The sequence below is a fragment of the Leptodactylus fuscus genome, chromosome 4 (assembly GCF_031893055.1).
Source record: "Leptodactylus fuscus isolate aLepFus1 chromosome 4, aLepFus1.hap2, whole genome shotgun sequence".
In the NCBI taxonomy this organism is placed as follows: domain Eukaryota; kingdom Metazoa; phylum Chordata; class Amphibia; order Anura; family Leptodactylidae; genus Leptodactylus; species Leptodactylus fuscus.
Window position 1 is genome coordinate 206,216,679 of NC_134268.1, and position 19,100 is coordinate 206,235,778.

Below are 19,100 nucleotides of genomic sequence, written 5' to 3' on the forward strand. Positions count from 1 at the left end.
ATCTATCTATCTATCTATCTATCTATCTATCTATCTATCTATTCTATCTATCCTGCCTGTGACAATAATGAGATGACTGCTGAGAATTGATGTTTGATGCCTGACATTCAGCTACGAGAAATAACACGTCCAGCTCTCTATAGTCGTCGCTCCATAATTTCATAATAAATATGTGTATACGACATTCATATAATCCCATGCAAACACACCGCACCTACAGCGACTACTAGCATGTAATGCCATAGTAAATAGAGAACCCAGGCTTCTATATGTTTACACTGTGTTTATTATTATAAGTTGACCTGTTGAAGACATAGCATTTCTAGAAATGTTCCTGAGAAGACTTTGGGTAACATTTACAAAGGTCGGAGGACTCGGTTGTCTATTAGAAGCATTGGCTGCAGTAGTAAGTGTATAGTCAGAATACATATACATGTACCGTTACTGTATGAGCCCCTTTCTGGGGTACTCTTTCTACTACACAGCATGCGTCTCGAAGAATTGATGGAGCTTTTGTAAGGAAACAATAGAACAAATACAGCCCATCACATTCGTATGGTATGAAGTATTGTAGAGCTGCTCGCCTACATCTAGAAGCTTGCTGAGATGAATAAGTGAGTGCAAGCAACCAATTTTTCCAAGGAAATAGTCAATTATTTTGTCTTATTTAACCCTTGTTTTCGCACTACAGCAATTTACACCCTTCCTTATCCATTAGGTCATCTTCAGCACCATGGACAGTGCCATCACCCAAGATATCCCAATGTTGGAGTGCATGCCATGACCAATTTGCAAACCATATTTCCCAGAGAGCAATGCCTGGCCCATGACACTCCTCACGCCACCTTGGCAAAATAGTATCTCCTAGGTCATTGTCAAAAAAACATGAACCTTTGCAAATGTTACCCATGGTCTGCAGCCCCATATTCATCCACAAATTTACCTAGGCTTTTCATGACCGCTATAGTCGCTGGTCGAGGGGGGTAATTACTTTTGGACATAAATTAAAAAATAAATGAATATCACTTTGGCCACGTTTGTAATATTTATATAAAGCACAATACTAAGTAGACAGCAATAAACCACTTTATATCATGGTCATGTATCTGGGTCATTGATGTCTATGTGTACTGTCTGTAAAAACGGTTCGAGAAATCACCCATCCAGGAGCACAAGGACACCCCATCCCTCAACGCTAACATGTTGCGTTTGCCCGCCCCGGTTGCATTGGCTAGGCCACACTAGTATTCATCCACGTAAGATTTACAAATGGTTTTCCATAGAGATCTCTTGTAGAAAGTCTCTTCTGAAGCCAGTAGAAGACTTGTTGCCCATTCACTACTGTTGTCCAGCTACGTTGCCCAGGACGTACTATGTGATTCCACAATAGGAAGACTACCGTGAGTGGCATCTCAACTTCAGAGCAAAGGAATCTTTCTTCTTGATCGGAGATCATAAGAAACACTCATTCTGTCTCTGGATAGGTAGCTCACAGCATTATTTTTCCTGGAAAATATATGCAAAAATTTCAACGTCTTCCACCAGAAACCAGTACTGGTGCAATGTTCCCAAAATAATAAAATAAAATAAAATCAGCATTGCTCTGATACAATGAAGCCTTCTTTTTCTCCAACAGGTTCTACTTCAGCATAGGCAGGATGCCCGGATCCTCTCCTGAACTTCATCGCCGGCCACCTGCTTGGACGTCTCTGTAAAGAAATGAAGACATGTAAGAGGGTCGGCCTAATGGGATAAAGTATAAGAGCGTGGAATGGCTTTCCATAGGAACCCTGTATAGGCCCATGACTGTGAGGGACAGTATATAGTTAGGTTAGCTATACTCCCTGCAGCCAGCTTGTTCTGTATAGGTATGTTTAATAACAGTCTTGTATGTATGCTGTCTATGAAGATCGAAGTTATATTCACACGACACTGAATAATGGGCATCACGTGGCAGCATTGAGTTCAACTTTTTTGTCATAGGAATGCATTGACCAGCGTTGATTGGCCAGTGTACAGCATTCAGCCAATCAACGCTGGTTCTGCCGGAGGCTCGTCTGTGAGGAGGTGGAGTCTAAGATTGGACCACAATGGAGATAGCCTATAATGGGGTCCGTGCGCTTTAACTGCGCTTTGCTCCTCCTAAACACTTTCCTTCTGCTACCCGTGGACTTGGTGACTCTCCTTTAGTCGAATAGTGGTTTCCCCTGAAATAAGCATTTTTTCCCATAGACTATAATGGGATTCGATATTCGATCGAGTAGTCAAATATTGAGGCTCTACTCAAAACGAATCTCGAATCTCGAATATTTCACTGTTCGCTCATCTCTGTATATTAACTCTTAATGACTGAGAGAATAGCAAGCCACATCATATAAACCAGCCAATGATAGCAGTCAATGGATGGGGCAGAGTGGTTATTCTTGGTCACTGAAAGTAGGTCAACGACCCATTGAACCACATGATCTAAGTCAGCCATGACAGTTGGAAGCTAAAAGACTCCATTTGCAGTTGTCATTGGCTGGTTTAGATTAGATTACTATTTGTCAATGACTAAAAGTTAGTAGTTAGATAGATGTCCACCATTTTCGGTAAATTGGATTGTGACTAGAGATGAGCGAGTAGTGTTCCATCGAGTAGGTACTCGATCGAATACTACGGTATTCAAAATACTCGTACTCGATCGAACACTACTAGCTGTTTGAAGTTTAAGGTTCGATGCAGAACCAGTGTTGATTGGCAGAATGCTATACATTCTGCCAATCAACGCTGGTTCTTCTCTTACCTTTAGAAGTCTTCTCCGTGCAGCGTCCCCGTGGTGTCTTCCGGCTGGAATTCACTCTGCCTAGGCATCCAGCCTAGGCAGAGCCGACTGCGCATGTGCAGTCGGCTCTGCCTAGGCCCCGATGCCTAGGCAGAGTGAATTCCAGCCGGAAGACGCTGCGGGGACGCTGCGCCGGGAGAAGACTTCAAGAAGAATCCAGCCCGACCGTCACTCGTGGACTTGGTAAGTATAATTTTATCGAATTTTGCGTACCCCTGAAACGAGCATTTCCCCCCATAGACTATAATGGAGTTCGAAATCCGTTCGAACAGCCGTACAGTGTGCAGCTGTTCGAATCGGATTTCGAACCTCGGACATTTTAGTGTTCGCTCATCAATAATTGCGACAAAATCCAAAAGTTTTTGGGAAATTTGTTACAAATTTAGCTGTTGTTTTATTGATTTTCTCATCTATAATGAAGTCCAGCAGCCCAACCCTAGGGCTGGAATATAGAAGGGGGCAACACCTCCACCATCAGAAGACCTTAACTCAAGATCTGGACAAGTTCTGTTGTGCCCACGACATTGTTTTTAGAGGGAAGCTCTGACCACCCTTTTGCCTATCTCCCACCTCTCAGTCCATTGAGTGCAGAAGAACATTAGGAACAAATAAATAAAATTGTGCCTTCCTCCAATGATAAAATAGAGACCCTCAAGATGATTATTATATGGGCACTATATGGTGATCTACTTTCCCACTGATGCCTGTAGACCTTGATAGGGCATTGTAAATAGATCCTTCGTGGAGGGCAGTAATCTGTCCCCAGACTCCATCATGGATTTTCAAGGGTGAACAAAGAAGACGACAGGAGGTTTGCTGGCCCAAGTCAATTCCTTTAGTTAATGCACAACGCGTTTCGGGTTGAACACTCTTTTTTAAGTGTATACCATGATGGATTTGGTGGATTTCTCATACACGGCCTTTAATATACAACATATTGTTAAGTTTATAACCACATGGAAAGAGCTAGTAAAGAATAATATAGTATTATTTGCCAACCAGTGTTTCATAGGTAAGAGCTGACCCCGGGGGCAACAAACTGTCTGCACTTAGATGAACAACGTTGTCATCAAATTTTGGCAAGAACAGTAACCTACAGTACAATACAGTAACATTGGAATGCTAAAATAATGGTAAGTGTTGAGTTTTCCCCAAAACAGAAATTCCAGGGGTCCCAAAAAAGAATGGAAATCATGCAACAAAGTCTCGATAGGATAATCATCAGACAAGTGTGTGAATGTTATGGGACCGGGTAAGTAAATACATATGTAAAAGGAGAAAGAATGCGGAAACAAGCAGAAATCAAAGATAAATTCTCACTTCAAATGCAAATCAATATAGAATTCTGGATTTTTTTTTTACTTGTGGAGTGTTCCGCTCTCATATAGCAGGTATTATGTAAAACACTTATCTCTGTAACTGGTTCTTTTTGCAAAAAAACCCAGATTTTATACTTGCGACTCTAAAGATACAGTAAAAAGAGGGATTATCTGGCAATTGTGATTCTCCGGCGAGGTCTCGGGAGTGCGGTGTGATCAACATTCTGCACAAGGTCATCCTTCTTACCAAGATCTGACAGATATTTAATAAGTCATTGTAAAGTCAGATAGAAACGCTTTATTCTGCAACAGACAGATCTGATGTTCATGAAAGAAACATGTTTCAGTATATTGTACCATCGCAGAACCTGGTGCAGGAATATATGTTTATCCTATCTAGACAGCACATAGAAGACTTGGATATCATTCCAGATCAGGACAAACAGGTGTTACGTGAAATTACTTGAATATATATCAAAGTGAGCTGACATGTGCTACCTGGAAGTAGATAGACTAATATTGATAAAAAGCTACCCCCCCAAGGGTTATAGGGCATACATGTACATGGGTGTAAGACATTGACTGCTAAACTTCTTGTCTCGCCAGAACAGGGATGTATGGTCTCTTCTTGTAACATGTAATCTTAGATCAGATATATAGTCATGATGATCACTATACAGATGGAGAGTAGGGGGCAAGACATGACCAATCCTAGTTTTGTTTGACTGTTTTTTAGTTTTTATTATTTATTTATTATGCTTACTTATATAGCGCTATCATATTCCGCAGCGCTTTACAGACATTGACAGTCACTGTCCCATTTAGGGCTTACAATCTAAATTCCCTATCAGTATGTCTTAGGTGTGTGGGAGGAAACCCACGCAAAGATGGGGAGAACATACAAACTCCTTGCAGATGTTGTCCTTGGCAGGATTCGAACCCAGGACTCCAGTGCTGCAAGGCTGCAGTGCTAACCACTGAGCCAACGGGGTGCCCATGTTAGTGTTTTTAGAAAACACTTGGTCTGTATTTATACTCTACTTTATAATCTACTGTAATGTTCATGGCTTGTCCCAACTAAATATTTTTGAGCTATAACCTTGCATATCAACATGTTAAAGGATCACAAATTTTTCAGACAAATTAGCCTCATCTCATAGAGTGTGTGATTTTGGAACAAAATGTAATGCACTTTATTTAAAATGTTGCTGTTTTCTGCCTGGAAACCTCTCTAAACCTTCTGCAACTAGTCGTTTCCATTCTTGTTAATTTGCTGTTCTTTCCCTGTTACTAAGAAAGTTCTGCCTTTAGAAACCATCAGGCTTGAGATGGAATACAGCGAAGGGGCATGTTTATTCACACCTTTGCTGCTCTGTGCTACCTGCCTGTATACTACTAAGAGAGGAGTCTACAACTTCACAGCTCACAGTAAGTATAAGAATAGCCTATCTACTTCTGACTAGCTGCTTGTGTTATTGCTGATAGGATGTTAGTCATAGACAGTTTTCGTTATTGTGCTCCAATTTCTCTTTTTCAGTGTCCTATCTCCTATTGTATTGTCACTTTGGCAAGCACTATTTGCTATTTTACAGTTACAAATGGTAGAATGTAAAAAAGCCAGTAATAGTAATAATAGATAGGGTGAGGGGTGCTGAAGGTTCTCTATTGTACACAATCCTGCCATAGAGAGCAAAGAGTGGTTTTAGCAATAGAAGAACCTATAGGACGCAATAATATGAAGGTTTATACAGCCAGAGAACAGACATCAAGAGTCTGCACATATTTCAACTTTTCATGAAGACTCAGGTGCTCGAAAATGAACAGTGGCAAGAAACGTCTTCTCAGCTTAATAGCTTTCAATGGCTTTTATGACAAGATTTCAAACTTAAGCACATTTCTCAGATGCAAGTTAAAGACTGCTAGATCCTTATGGTGTATGTAGTAAGAGTATCTCAATGATGGATGTAGAGAAGTAGAATGTTATAATTACACTCAATGGCCGTGTAACGGGGAGTAGTGGATTGGAAGTTACCAAAAAACAAAGCTCTTTCCCCTAAAAAGACCTATCATGGAATGATCCAGCTCAAAATATTGAACCTATTTAGCTCCTCTTGTTTAGGTCAACCAGGAATCAGACTGGATCATTTTAGATTTAAGGCAATACAAGGCTATCCACTGTTTAACGTGAACCTCCAAATGTAAAACAACTTATATAAATGAATAGTATAGGTCAATATAATAAACTTTTATATTATATCTTAATAAGAAAATTTGCTTCCTTCTCCACTTATTAAGCTGTTTTCCTCCTCCACTCAATCTGTTGGTTTACATAGAGTCTGTATCCGTATTCAGTACACACATAGAAGTTCATGGAGAGGAGAGGAAGCTTCTAATTGATTTTTTGCTTCATTTCATGCAGTTGTAGAATATTAGAATAGCAGAATATTATGAATCATATGCCCTTAATAATGAAATGCACATTTTTCTCAATTTATCAGGCTGAGTTACGTTTGTACATAGAAGTCTATGGTGAGAGGAGGGGGATAGGAGGAGGCTGCAGAAAAAGGCACAGTATTATACCCTTCTAATAGTGCAATGCATAAATAGGTCAAATAACTTCCTCTTCCCCACTCTATACACTTCTGTGTGTGAACTGGATATGGACACAGACTCTATGTAAATAAACAGACTGAGTGAAAATAATGATATGGACAGCAGCTTAAGAAGTGGAAAAGAAAACGCACTTCCTACTAAGATACCTTACAAAGTTTCTTATATTCACTTGTACTATTCATTTATAACTAGTGGAGGTATCCTTTACGTGGAAGGTCCAGGAAGGAGCATGGGTGCAATTGTAACCTTTAGGGTTCCATTCACATGTTCATCTGAATATAAGTAGTAGGCGTCTTATTTTTGTGGAAAAGCTGATTAACCCCATGTGGATTAGTCCTATAGAATGGAAATATTCATATTTGGACTATTAAATGGACTTTGGCTTATATAGGTACCAGCAATCTTACCCTTTAAATCCGGATAAGGAACTTACCTCAATGAAAAAGAGACTAGCAGAAGACGTCGGGTGATGGTACATGTAAATTGTTACAAGGATGGCAGCGACAACCACCAGCACCAGGACAAGTATTCCTATAATTAATCCCGTGTGCAAAGACCCGCGCTGCTTTTCCGCTGCACTGTCATCTGTCGAGGCTGCAAGGTGAGAAGGAAACATGACAAGACAGAATGAAGAATGAAACTTTGTTTCTATGAAATACAGTAATTGCATATTCATACGTTGCAGCATCTGGTGCATACTAAACTGCTGAAGCCGACTCTAAAAATACACGCAAGAAAAATGGGCGCACTTATGTATGAGAGCGAGTACAAAGGACGCCATGAAATATATTGTATTGTGCTGGTGTGCAAATAAAATACACACAGACACAACTAGATACAGATTTACTAATAGACAGTCTAAACTAGGATAGACAATCGGAAAATACACCAGTTGATGAAGCCGGATGGTAAATTTGATGTTCTGTATTTTATATTCTTTTGTCTATGTTTAGACCACCTATTAGTTCCCTTACTTTCAATCATTCTCAGCGGACTCATCTCTGGTGCTCCCGGTGCTTGCGCCACTCTTCAATGACACTAGGATGTGTAATGTGAGATATGGGGCATGTGTACTGAGGCCGAGGCACGGATGGCTTTCTTACAGGGCAGTATGGGACACTAAACCCCCCGTCCTTAAGAGCTTGTGGGTGGTTTAGTATCCCAAATTGCACAAACAGATTCCTTTTAAGGAACGTCCCCTTTTTCTGAGAAGCCACATCCAAATCTCTATCCAGGTGGAAAAATTTTAGCTGACACTAGTTACTATGGTTGAGCCGATCTTGAGATTTCAGGATTGATTTTAAAATCCGATTTCTGATCATTTTCCAGCCGATCTCGATCACCGATCCTTTCCAATCCCGATCCTCAACCCTAGTCAATGCTTCTCTATGGGAAAAGTCACTTTTAGGGTTGAGTTGATCTTGAGATAACCTCCGACCTCAATCTCGCTGGAAAAGATCGGGATCAGAATTCCGATTGCGATCGTGAAATTTACTCGATCGCCGATCGGAATCTGATCTTTTCCAATCCCGATCGCTCAACCCTACTAGTTGCATCAAGTTGCCAATAGATGTGCCCGAAGAGTGCCAAATCCTCTTCAAATAAAAAACAAAAGAGACACCGAGCACACTATATAGTGTAGAATGTCTGATAAATTTTGGTGGAAATAACCAGAAGATTTAAAAGGACCAAATGGCCTCTCACCTGATGAGGTTGTGACAATCGCTCACAACTACGTTTGGGGTTTACCGTCAGGTGGAGGAGGCAGCACGTCTGATGGACACCGGCCAAGGCCAGGGAAGATAGAGTTTTCAATGAAATGGAAAGATGGCGCTCTCAGGTCACAACAGGATTTTATTCAAAAAGACAATGATGCACAACGCTAAAAAATCGCCGCGTTTCGGGCACACCTGCCCTTTCTCAAGTGCGTAACTTCACACAAAGCATGTATGACAATTTGTATACATCTTCCAGACTGACCGAGCTTTGTGTGAAGTTACGCACTTGAGAAAGGGCAGGTGTGCCCGAAACGCGGCGATTTTTTAGTGTTGTGCATCATTGTCTTTTTGAATAAAATCCTGTTGTGACCTGAGAGCGCCGTCTTTCCATTTCATTGAAATCCTCTTCAAAGACCTAATTGGAAGGGTTCCCAGTTGTCCGACTCTCAAAAATTGCATATACTGTGTAAGTCCTGGAAAAACCCCTTTAAAAAAAGCTTGACAATCCATCCCAAATAATTCCATGACAGTATATCACAACATATTAGAAAGAAGAGAATAATGTCGCCATCCTACAGCACTTCCTACAGAACCACATCCTAAATGACTCCTTTGTATGCACGAGCGGTTCTCCAGTTTTTACTTGATATACATGTAGAGAATATGGATATGTTGATGAAAGTCACGGATAAATTTCCCCTTGGGACCGATATGTGTGACTTCTCTATTTAACGGCTGCTTTAAGCACATGACACTTTACATCTGCTGTAAAATCTAATTATACAAACTGCAACGATAAATCTAGTGCCACATAAAAACATGAAATGTCATATAACGTGTAGGATAAAAACACCTCCACCACCCAAAAAAAAGTGGCGAGGCTTCATTAGCAGATGTTTTATGGCCTCCGCTTTTGTAAACAAAATCTCTCAGAAAGCCATTTGGACGCGAGGAGCTCCGTAATTACACAGATAATGAATGGGATTTGTGTCTTACGATAAATCAGCAGACAGCGGAGATACTCCCATTGTCATTATACCTTACACCGGGTCAATTCATCAATGTCTGAAGCAGTGGGACAGAATGATGACTCCAGGAAGTTCGCAAAATTCTTAATTTCTTATACCCTGCTCTGGGCGGGTACTGGCTCTTATTGAGGAGATCCTATTGGTGTACGGGGACAGGGACGGCCTTAGGTCAAGTGACGCCCTGTGCGGAATCTGCTATTGATGTCCTTGACTTGTTATAAGAATAACAGATAAGGAAATGTATAGTGTTGGGCAAACCAGTTCATAATGTTGCAATTTTTTCAAAAATTTCAGGTCCGGCTATGTCTTAAGCATATCCAGATGGCATCCAGATGGCCACCATTTTGATGTTCATTTTAGGATGCAGAGAAGGTGTATAAACCCCCCCCCCCCCAAACTAAACAATTTACTTATCTTTCCTGGGATCTCCTGTGATATCGTCCAATGCCCTTGCCCGTCTGCCATCACAAAGGTCTGTGACACAGGTCACAATAGTCACATGAACATCATGCTTCAACACTACAGTGTCATCTTATATAATTTAGAGTCATGTTGATGTTCCCCTTCTGTGACCACTGAGGCCCATTCATAGGACTCAGTAGTGACCTATGTCCAAAGAATATAGTGGATGACCTATAGAGAAGACCAGAACACTGGAAGGTGCTGCGGTGATGCCCAGGAAAGGTGACTACATGTTTTTACTATTTTATTTTTACACACCTTCCCTGCCACCTGGTTATTAGTCAGCTTTATCCTGCACTCCTGGTTCAGACCAAACAAATTCCCAGTGAATCTCATAAATTATCCCAAAATGAATCTTGTGGTCGCCCAACAATAGTAGTATCATACACATACAAGAGTCCTGCTCATAACAAAAACACAGTACCAGAAATCTCAACCTCGGTGCAAAACCTGTGTCCACAGTGAGCCCCCAATTATATACGCAATGTGGCGCGTTTACGGCGCGTGTACGCCGCATTTTTTTACGGTGCGTGATTACGCCGCGTTAGCGCCACGTAAACGTGGCGTTAACGCGGCGTAATCGCGCACCATAAAAAAACACGGCGTAAACGCGCCACATTGTGTGGCGCGTTTACTCCATGTGAACGAGCCCTCAGAACACCTGTGCCACCCCAGCATAGAATGCTAAGAACACCCATACCATCAAAACATAGAATTGTAAGAACACCCATTCCACCCAGCATAGAATTCTAAGAACACCTGTACCATCAAAGCATAGAATTGTAAGAACACCCATCTCACCCCAGCATAGAATCATCACACGGTGCCTCAGTGGTTAGCATTGCAGCGCTGGAGTCCTGGTGTTCAAATCCCACCAAGGGCAAAAAACCATCTGCAAGAAGTTTGTATGTTCTCCCTGTGTTTGCATGGATTTCCATCTCATATTCCAAAAAAAAAAGACATACTGCTTGGGGGGGAATGCTCATCTCCCAAAATTCTGACTTATTAATAATCGTAACGCTTCACCAGGAATCATAAAAAAAACTCATAACGCTTGATAACAGATGGTGACAAATAGTAATGGATCGTAACGTATCAGAATGAATCTTGATGGCAGATGATGGATCAGCATAAACTATAACAGATCACAACTAATCATAATGAAGAATAACCTATCGAGAGATTGTAACAGATTGGGATTCATTGTCATTATTAAACATAGTTTGCAAAACGTTGCAGAAATCCTAAGTCAAAGTCAGGATTGGGTTGCGCAGAAGGGAGAAGAATAAGAACAAGAAGAATAAGAACTTCCTATATATTTCCCATTACTCTTGTAGCCATTCTTGGCTTTGGCTCAAAAAACTGCACCAAAATCTGCAGCAAACCCCCCCCCCCCCCCCGCATTTCCGCAATGTGGCTTAGTCAAGGTTCATACAGAGATTTTTGCAGGTTTATTTTGAGATGGAATCCACCTTTAAAAATGCCTCCCAACTCTCCCGTTCATATCAGTGGGAGTCAGTTGCAGATTTTTTCCTCTAGGGAAAAAACGCGTCATGATCTATCTTCAGGCGGATTCCACCTCGTAAAGCCCATGGAAATTAATGGCAGGTTGGAAAACGATCACCATGGGTTGTACCGGAGGATCACAAATTGTGTGACACATCCTAGCAGATCAGGGCAGATCGTGTACATACATTATTCCCTAGCAATATATAAACCCTGATTCGGCATATCCTCGGAGAAGCCTTCTACGCAGCGGCGAGGTCTATAAAAAGCCACGATTAATACTTTACTGTTATCAAGCATGACACCGGCTTATTCTATAATGCAGTCTGCCCGGCTTGATACAAACAAGTTCATTGTGGAACTTTTTTATTTCAATTGCCTCAACAAAAATCACATTTCCAAACCAAATAATTCTCTAAACAGTCCTACAGCAGTAATATATTGAAATCGAAATCTAAAATGCAAGGGACATGTCTCAGGGAGATGAAGGCTGGAGACAAGATTGATTCTGAATCCACTGTGTTGTATCAGGCAATTCTTGGATGATGTTCCTATTTTCTAGCAATAAAGTCCTGGATGTTTACAGGTAGACATGTTACTTCTTATGGCAGCCGATCCGAACTCCTGATCACCGTAGATTGTGAGACACCACATGGATAGAATTTAACCAAATTAAAGGGGTTACCATGAATGAATTAAAGGGGTTACACCATGAAAATGACTTATCAACCATCCATAGGATAGAGAATAAATGGCTGATAAGGTGGGGGACTGAAAGACTTTACCACTGATCTTGAGAATGGGTAGCAGATGCGCCCCCCCATTTGATTCATTTCCATGGTAGTGATGGAAATATCCATTGTACAGCCTTTGGCTATAACCCATTGAATTGAATGGAGAAGGCGCCCATCTGCGTCCACCACTACAATCTCAATGGGAGTGATATACCTCTCCATTCTCAAGATCGGTGGGAATTTCAGCTATCGGCTAGATGGCTATGGGTAGAGGATACAGTCCTATGAAAAAGTTTGGGCACCCCTATTAATCTTAATCATTTTTAGTTCTAAATATTTTGGTGTTTGCAGCAGCCATTTCAGTTTGATATATCTAATAACTGATGGACACAGTAATATTTCAGGATTGAAATGAGGTTTATTGTATTAACAGAAAATGTGCAATATGCATTAAACAAAAATTTGACCTGTGCAAAAGTATGGGCACCTCAACAGAAAAGTGACATTAATATTTAGTAGATCCTCCTTTTGCAAAGATAACAGCCTCTAGTCGCTTCCTGTAGCTTTTAATCAGTTCCTGGATCCTGGATAAAGGTATTTTGGACAAACAATTCAAGTTCAGTTAAGTTAGATGGTCGCCGAGCATGGACAGCCCGCTTCCAATCATCCCACAGATGTTCAATGATATTCAGGTCTGGGGACTGGGATGGCCATTCCAGAACATTGTAATTGTTCCTCTGCATGAATGCCTGAGGATTTGGAGCGGTGTTTTGGATCATTGTCTTGCTGAAATATTCATCCCCGGCGTAACTTCAACTTCGTCACTGATTCTTGAACATTATTCTCAAGAATCTGCTGATACTGAGTGGAATCCATGCGACCCTCAACTTTAACAAGATTCCCGGTGCCGGCATTGCCACACAGCCACAAAGCATGATGGAACCTCCACCAAATTTTACAGTGGGTAGCATGTGTTTTTCTTGGAATGCTGTTTCTTTTTGGACGCCATGCATAACGCCTTTTTTTTATAACCAAACAACTCAATCTTTGTTTCCAAAATGAAGTTGGCTTCTCCAAATGTGCTTTTTCATACCTCAGGCAACTCTATTTGTGGCGTACGTGCAGAAACGGCTTCTTTCTCATCAGTCTCCCATACAGCTTCTATTTGTGCAAAGTGCGCTGTATAGTTGACCGATGCACAGTGACACCATCTGCAGCAAGATGATGCTGCAGCTCTTTGGAGGTGGTCTGTGGATTGTCCTTGACTGTTCTCACCATTCTTCTTCTCTGCCTTTCTGATATTTTTCTTGGCCTGCCACTTCTGGGCTTAACAAGAACTGTCCCTGTGGTCTTCCATTTCCTTACTATGTTCCTCACAGTGGAAACTGACAGGTTAAATCTCTGAGACAACGTTTTGTATCCTTCCCCTGAACAACTATGTTGAACAATCTTTGTTTTCAGATCATTTGAGAGCGGGCTGTCCATGTTCGGCGACCATCAAACTTAACTGAACTTGAATTGTTTTGTAAAGAGGAATGGTCCAAAATACCTTCATCCAGGATCCAGGAACTGATTAAAAGCTACAGGAAGCGACTAGAGGCTGTTATCTTTGCAAAAGGAGGATGTACTAAATATTAATGTCACTTTTCTGTTGAGGTGCCCATATTTTTGCACCGGTCAAATTTTGGTTTAATGCATATTGCGCATTTTCTGTTAGTACAATAAACCTCATTTCAATCCTGAAATATTACTGTGTCCATCAGTTATTAGATATATCAGACTGAAATGGCTGTTGCAAACACCAAAATATTTAGAACTAAAAATGATTAAGATTAATAGGGGTGCCCAAACTTTTTCATAGGACTGTAAATACATTGTGCACATAACCCCTTTATTTATCAAAATGATGCAAACTGTAAAGATTAGGGTTGAGCGATCAAGATCGGCTGGAAAATGATCGGAAATTGGATTTTCAAATCGATCCTGAAATCTCAAGATCGGCTCAACTCTAGTAAAGATACAAATTAACAATCAAGTCCCAAATACAGAATAATCTAAAACCTTGTGACTTCTATCGAGATTCTGATTTTTTCTGTTCTGCGAAAGGGCCAGAAAATGAAAATTCGTGATCCATCAAATGATGGACAGTAACCATGTTGAGCTAACCTCACTGACTTATAATGTCAATCCCATCAAGATGTCTATCATTTCGACAAGAACAATAGCACTGAATGCTACACTATTCGTCACATCAAATATGCCTATGTTTGCTTTATTCCATACAATACAACTGTGGAAACGGAAGAAATCCGTAAATAATTCTCCCCTCTCTAGTGTCCCATTACTGGAACATCTCTGCAAAAATGGGAATGTTTGGGTGTATACAGGTGTCAAACTAAGAAATACACACAAAAAAAGAATCAAATCAATGTTCTTTACATATAATCCTCCTGAGCTGCCCTCCAAGAAACTAAATAGAAAACTAACAGCAGTAGATCAAAGGACAGAACAACTTATGGAATCATGGCCGAGCTTAATGAATGATGACAGATTGTAACAAATTGTAATGGATGATAATAGATTATACCAGATCATAATGGATGATAATGGATCTTGCCAAATCCTAGCGGACCATACGAGATCAAAATGGATCTATTGTACATTCTTTACAAAGACAATAGCCGTGACATCAGTAAGAGCAGAGTTTACTTGTTCATGTATTTTGGCTCCAATTTGGACTGCCCCAGTACTCTTCTTTGGCCTTGTCCTGTGGTTGCCATGCTGCTTCCAACTCCTGACCTGCTCTCTTGTTTCCAACTTCTGACCTGTAGCTGATCTCTACCCCTTGCTCTAAGCCACGACTCCACCTTAACACACTCCAATCTGGCCTTGCTCCTTGTTTGATCTGGCCTGCTCCTGGACTCTGCTTTTGTTTCATTACTTGGTTGCCATGCTCTTGGTTCCGATATGGCTTACTCATGTGCTATGCCTTTACTTTCTTTGCTTCTTATCCTTGCCTTCTCCCACTCTCTGGCTCCATCTTCAGACCTTTTGCTGGTTTCTACTCCTGGCTCTGACCCATGTCTCCACCTGGATACTCTATAGTCTGGCCTTGCTCCTTATCTGACCAGCCTTGCTACTGGACTCTGCAATTGCCTCTTTCTCTTGTTGCCTTACACCTAATTCTGATCTATACTACTCCTGGCCTACTCCTTTGCCTTGTTCCCTGGTTATCGTGCTCCCACTTCCAACTCCTGACTTAATCTTGCTCTCTGGTGTTTTGGTTTTAAATTTTGACTTGTTGCTGGTTTCATGTGTCCATACTCCTGCACTCCAGGATCCATTCCCGATTTTGCTCCTTTCTTGCTCTCTGTACTGCCACTCTACCCTTCTTCCTTGAGCTGGGTGAACCTTGCGATATTAATTTCACAAATATTTTTGATTCATCCACCCATTTAGTTTTAGACAGAACTTGCTTTTGATATACTTTGGGTTCTCTTCACACTCCAGAAAGGTGTGGAAACATATTAACTTCCCTCACTTCTTTTGGGTTCCCATGCAGTGTTTGACACTCCCTTGGGATCCTCATCATTTATCTTCTGGATTATGTGATTGGTCCTGGGGGTCCTGTGATTAGGTCTCAGTGGTCATATGAGACTTGCTGACACCATGGAACTTTCATGCAAATGTCATGACGTTGGTGCACTCCACGTGACTGCTGAAGCCCAATCAGGCCTTAGCATTCCTCCTGGGTCGATGACATTATCCAGGAGGCCAGAGGATGACCGAAGGGAACTCTGGTCTTTCACTTATTATACTCTGGGGTATCAAAAGACTCCAGAGTAGAATTGTATTTCATGTATAGCAAACATCAAAAGTTTTAAGTTTGGTGGACCAAAATGTTTTGGAAAATTCATAACTAGAGATGAGCGAACAGTAAAATGTTCGAGGTTCGATATTCGTTTCGAGTAGCCCCTCAATATTCGACTACTCAAATCGAATATCGAACCCTATTATAGTCTATGGGGGGAAAATGCTCGTTTCAGGGGTAGGCAACGTTCGATCAAATTATACTTACCAAGTCCACGAGTGAGGGTCGTGCTGGATCCTCCGAGAAGTCTTCTCCTTTCAGCTTCCCCACGGCGTCTTCCGGCTCTTCATTCACTCTGCCAGGCATCGGGCCTGGGCAGAGCCGACTGTGCATGCGCGCACTACAAGCGGACATGCGCAGTCGGCTCTGCCCAGGCCCGATGCCTGGAAGAGTTAATTCAGAGCCGGAAGATGGCGCGGGGAAGCTGCACGGAGAAGACTTCTAAAGGTAGGAGAAGGACCAGCGTTGATTGGCCGACTGTATAGCATTCGGCTAATCAATGCTGGTTCTGCATCAAACTTTTCCATTCGAATAGCGAGTGGTACTCGATCGAGTACGAGTATTTCGAATACCGTAGTATTCCATCGAATACCTACTCGATTGAGTACTACTCACTCATCTCTATTCATAACCCATTTACTCATCTCTATTCTTATCACTTCTACATGGCTACTGGAGACCATACTGGACTGGAACCATCCAGCAACAAACTCCAAACTTTCTGGTTGGGGTTAAGAGTCTAGCCAACCACAAATCAGTTGGAGTTTTTAGTATCCGCTTTCTAGTCCGAGAGATTGTAACGGTATGGAATAAAAAAATTTTCTTAAGGAAAAATAAAAAAAAAGTTTAACCGTATGCGGTGGTTTCCATGGAAGCTCCAGTCCTACCATCATTTTGGAGATAAGTTTATCAGGAAAAGATGGACAACTGTGAAACATGAATCTGCTTAGAAAATCTAAATCCTCCTGTTTACTTTGTATAGAAAATGCCATGAACCACAAGTGTTTTGTGATACTCTCCGCGGCTATCTCTAATCCAAATAGACAATTCTCTGTGGTCCGGTTGGTAAAGATATTAAAAACAGTCAGGATAAGACGGAAAGAATGAGGACTCGGCATGTCATAGATTGAAGATCTGCTCCTGGAAGAGGAAATCACTCTAATCTTTTGTGATATTTTTTGTGTTTTATTGGTAGACAATTCCATCACTTCAAAGTGACAATGCGGTTCACGACACGCAGGGAACATGGACAAGCCCCTACTGCGGCCAAATTATTAGAGACGCGCTCATTGGGTTAATGACGTTGGAAATCATAGAAAACGGCACGAAAATAATAATAACAGTCATGGAAGTCCCAATAAGTGGTGATTTCCATAATCAGAACTCGCTTCTTTCACCTCAAGGTTACACTTCTCAAGAGAAATTGATTTCAATCTGTTTTCGGCCGAGACAATAAACAAAGCTGTCAACTTAGAAAATAAGCGATGGCGCGTATATCAAGTGACAGCTCCTAAGTACGAGACTGGCAACGGGTTCCTAGAGGCTTCTTGGAGGGAAAAAAAAAACTTTATTACAATCATTACCAAGCAGCTGCTGTTACAAATTAAAGGTTAACCAACGGGGCGGAATGTCAGAAAAATAATGAGACTATGGATGTCCCGTCTATTGTCTAGAATTATAACGTACATATGGATCTTATGCATAATGCAAATGTACGGAGAATAGCAGCTGGGCCAATCAAATATTTATAGGCATCAAAAAGAATTAAAAGGATCTTATCATTGGATACCCTTTTTTTTGACTAACACATCGGAATAGCCTTAAGAAAGTCTATTCTTCTCCTACCTTTAGATGTCTTCTCTGCGTCGCTGTTCGGTAGAAATCCTGGTTTTCTTCAGTATGCAAATGAGTTCTCTTGCAGCACTGGGGGCGGTCCTCAGCGCTCAAACAGCACTGGGGGCGTCCCCAATGCTGTGAGAGAACTCTCCAGTGCCGCCTCATCTTCTTCTAGAACGCCCTCTCCCTGTGACCTCTTCTGTCCTGAGTTTCAATCTTCTATGTATGCGCAGTCGGCTCTGCCATCAGGCCTCAGGCAGAGCCGACTGCGCATGCACGCGGCCACAAGAAAATGGCCGCTTGTACAGTAAGGCATCCAATGATAGGATCCCTTTAAGGAAATTTGTGGAAAGGTAAGGAAGGATTAACTATGACCCCTTGTGTATCTATTTAATGCCCTGAATTAATGTCATGTTCTGTCCACAACGGTAGCTCTTTTCTCATAGGTGACCCAAGGAAGGGAATGATTTCCCAAAATGCTTTGTCCAAATAAATCTACATTTCTAAATCAACTTACACAGTAAACTGTGTAAGTGGCCATTTTCTTGTGGCCAGTTACACAGTAAGCTGGTGTAAGCGGCCATTTTCTTGTGGCCGCTTACACTGTAAGCTGTGTAAGCCGCCATTTTCTTGTGGCCAGTTAAACAGTAAGCTGGTGTAAGCGGCCATTTTCTTGTGGCCAGTTACACAGTAAGCTGGTGTAAGCGGCCATTTTCTTGTGGCCGCTTACACTGTAAGCTGTGTAAGCCGCCATTTTCTTGTGGCCAGTTAAACAGTAAGCTGGTGTAAGCGGCCATTTTCTTGTGGCCGCTTACACTGTAAGCTGTGTAAGCAGCCATTTTCTTGTGGCCAGTTACACAGTAAGCTGGTGTAAGTGGCCATTTACTTGTGGCCGTGGGCATGCGCAGTCGTTTCTGCCTGAGGCCCGATGGCATAGCCGACTGCGCATGCCTAGAAGATTGAAACCCAGGATGGAAGAAGACACAGGGAGAGGGTGTTCCAGAAGAAGATGGAGGCGGCACTGGAGATTTCTCTCGCAGTATTAGGGACACCTTCAGTGCTGTTTGAGCTCTAGGGACCGCCCCCAGTGCTATGAGAGAACTCATTTGCATACTGAAGAAAACCAGGATTTCTAATGAATGGCGGCGCGGAGAAGACATCTAAAGGTAGGAGAAGAATAACCTTTCTT

General features: G+C 41.7%; 1 protein-coding gene across 1 annotated transcript in view; it reads right to left on the minus strand.

The window, feature by feature from the left end:
• Window positions 1-281: 281 nt before the first annotated feature.
• PLXDC2 (plexin domain containing 2) overlaps window positions 282-19,100 on the minus strand; it is a 387,582-nt gene continuing 368,763 nt past the window's right edge. Inside the window, exons 13-14 of the mRNA XM_075271735.1 lie at window positions 7,190-7,350; window positions 282-1,709 (exon numbers count right to left, since the gene is read on the minus strand). Of these exons, the coding sequence (XP_075127836.1) occupies window positions 1,593-1,709; window positions 7,190-7,350 (278 nt within the window). The 3' untranslated portion in view covers window positions 282-1,592. The remainder of the gene's footprint in view (window positions 1,710-7,189; window positions 7,351-19,100) is intronic.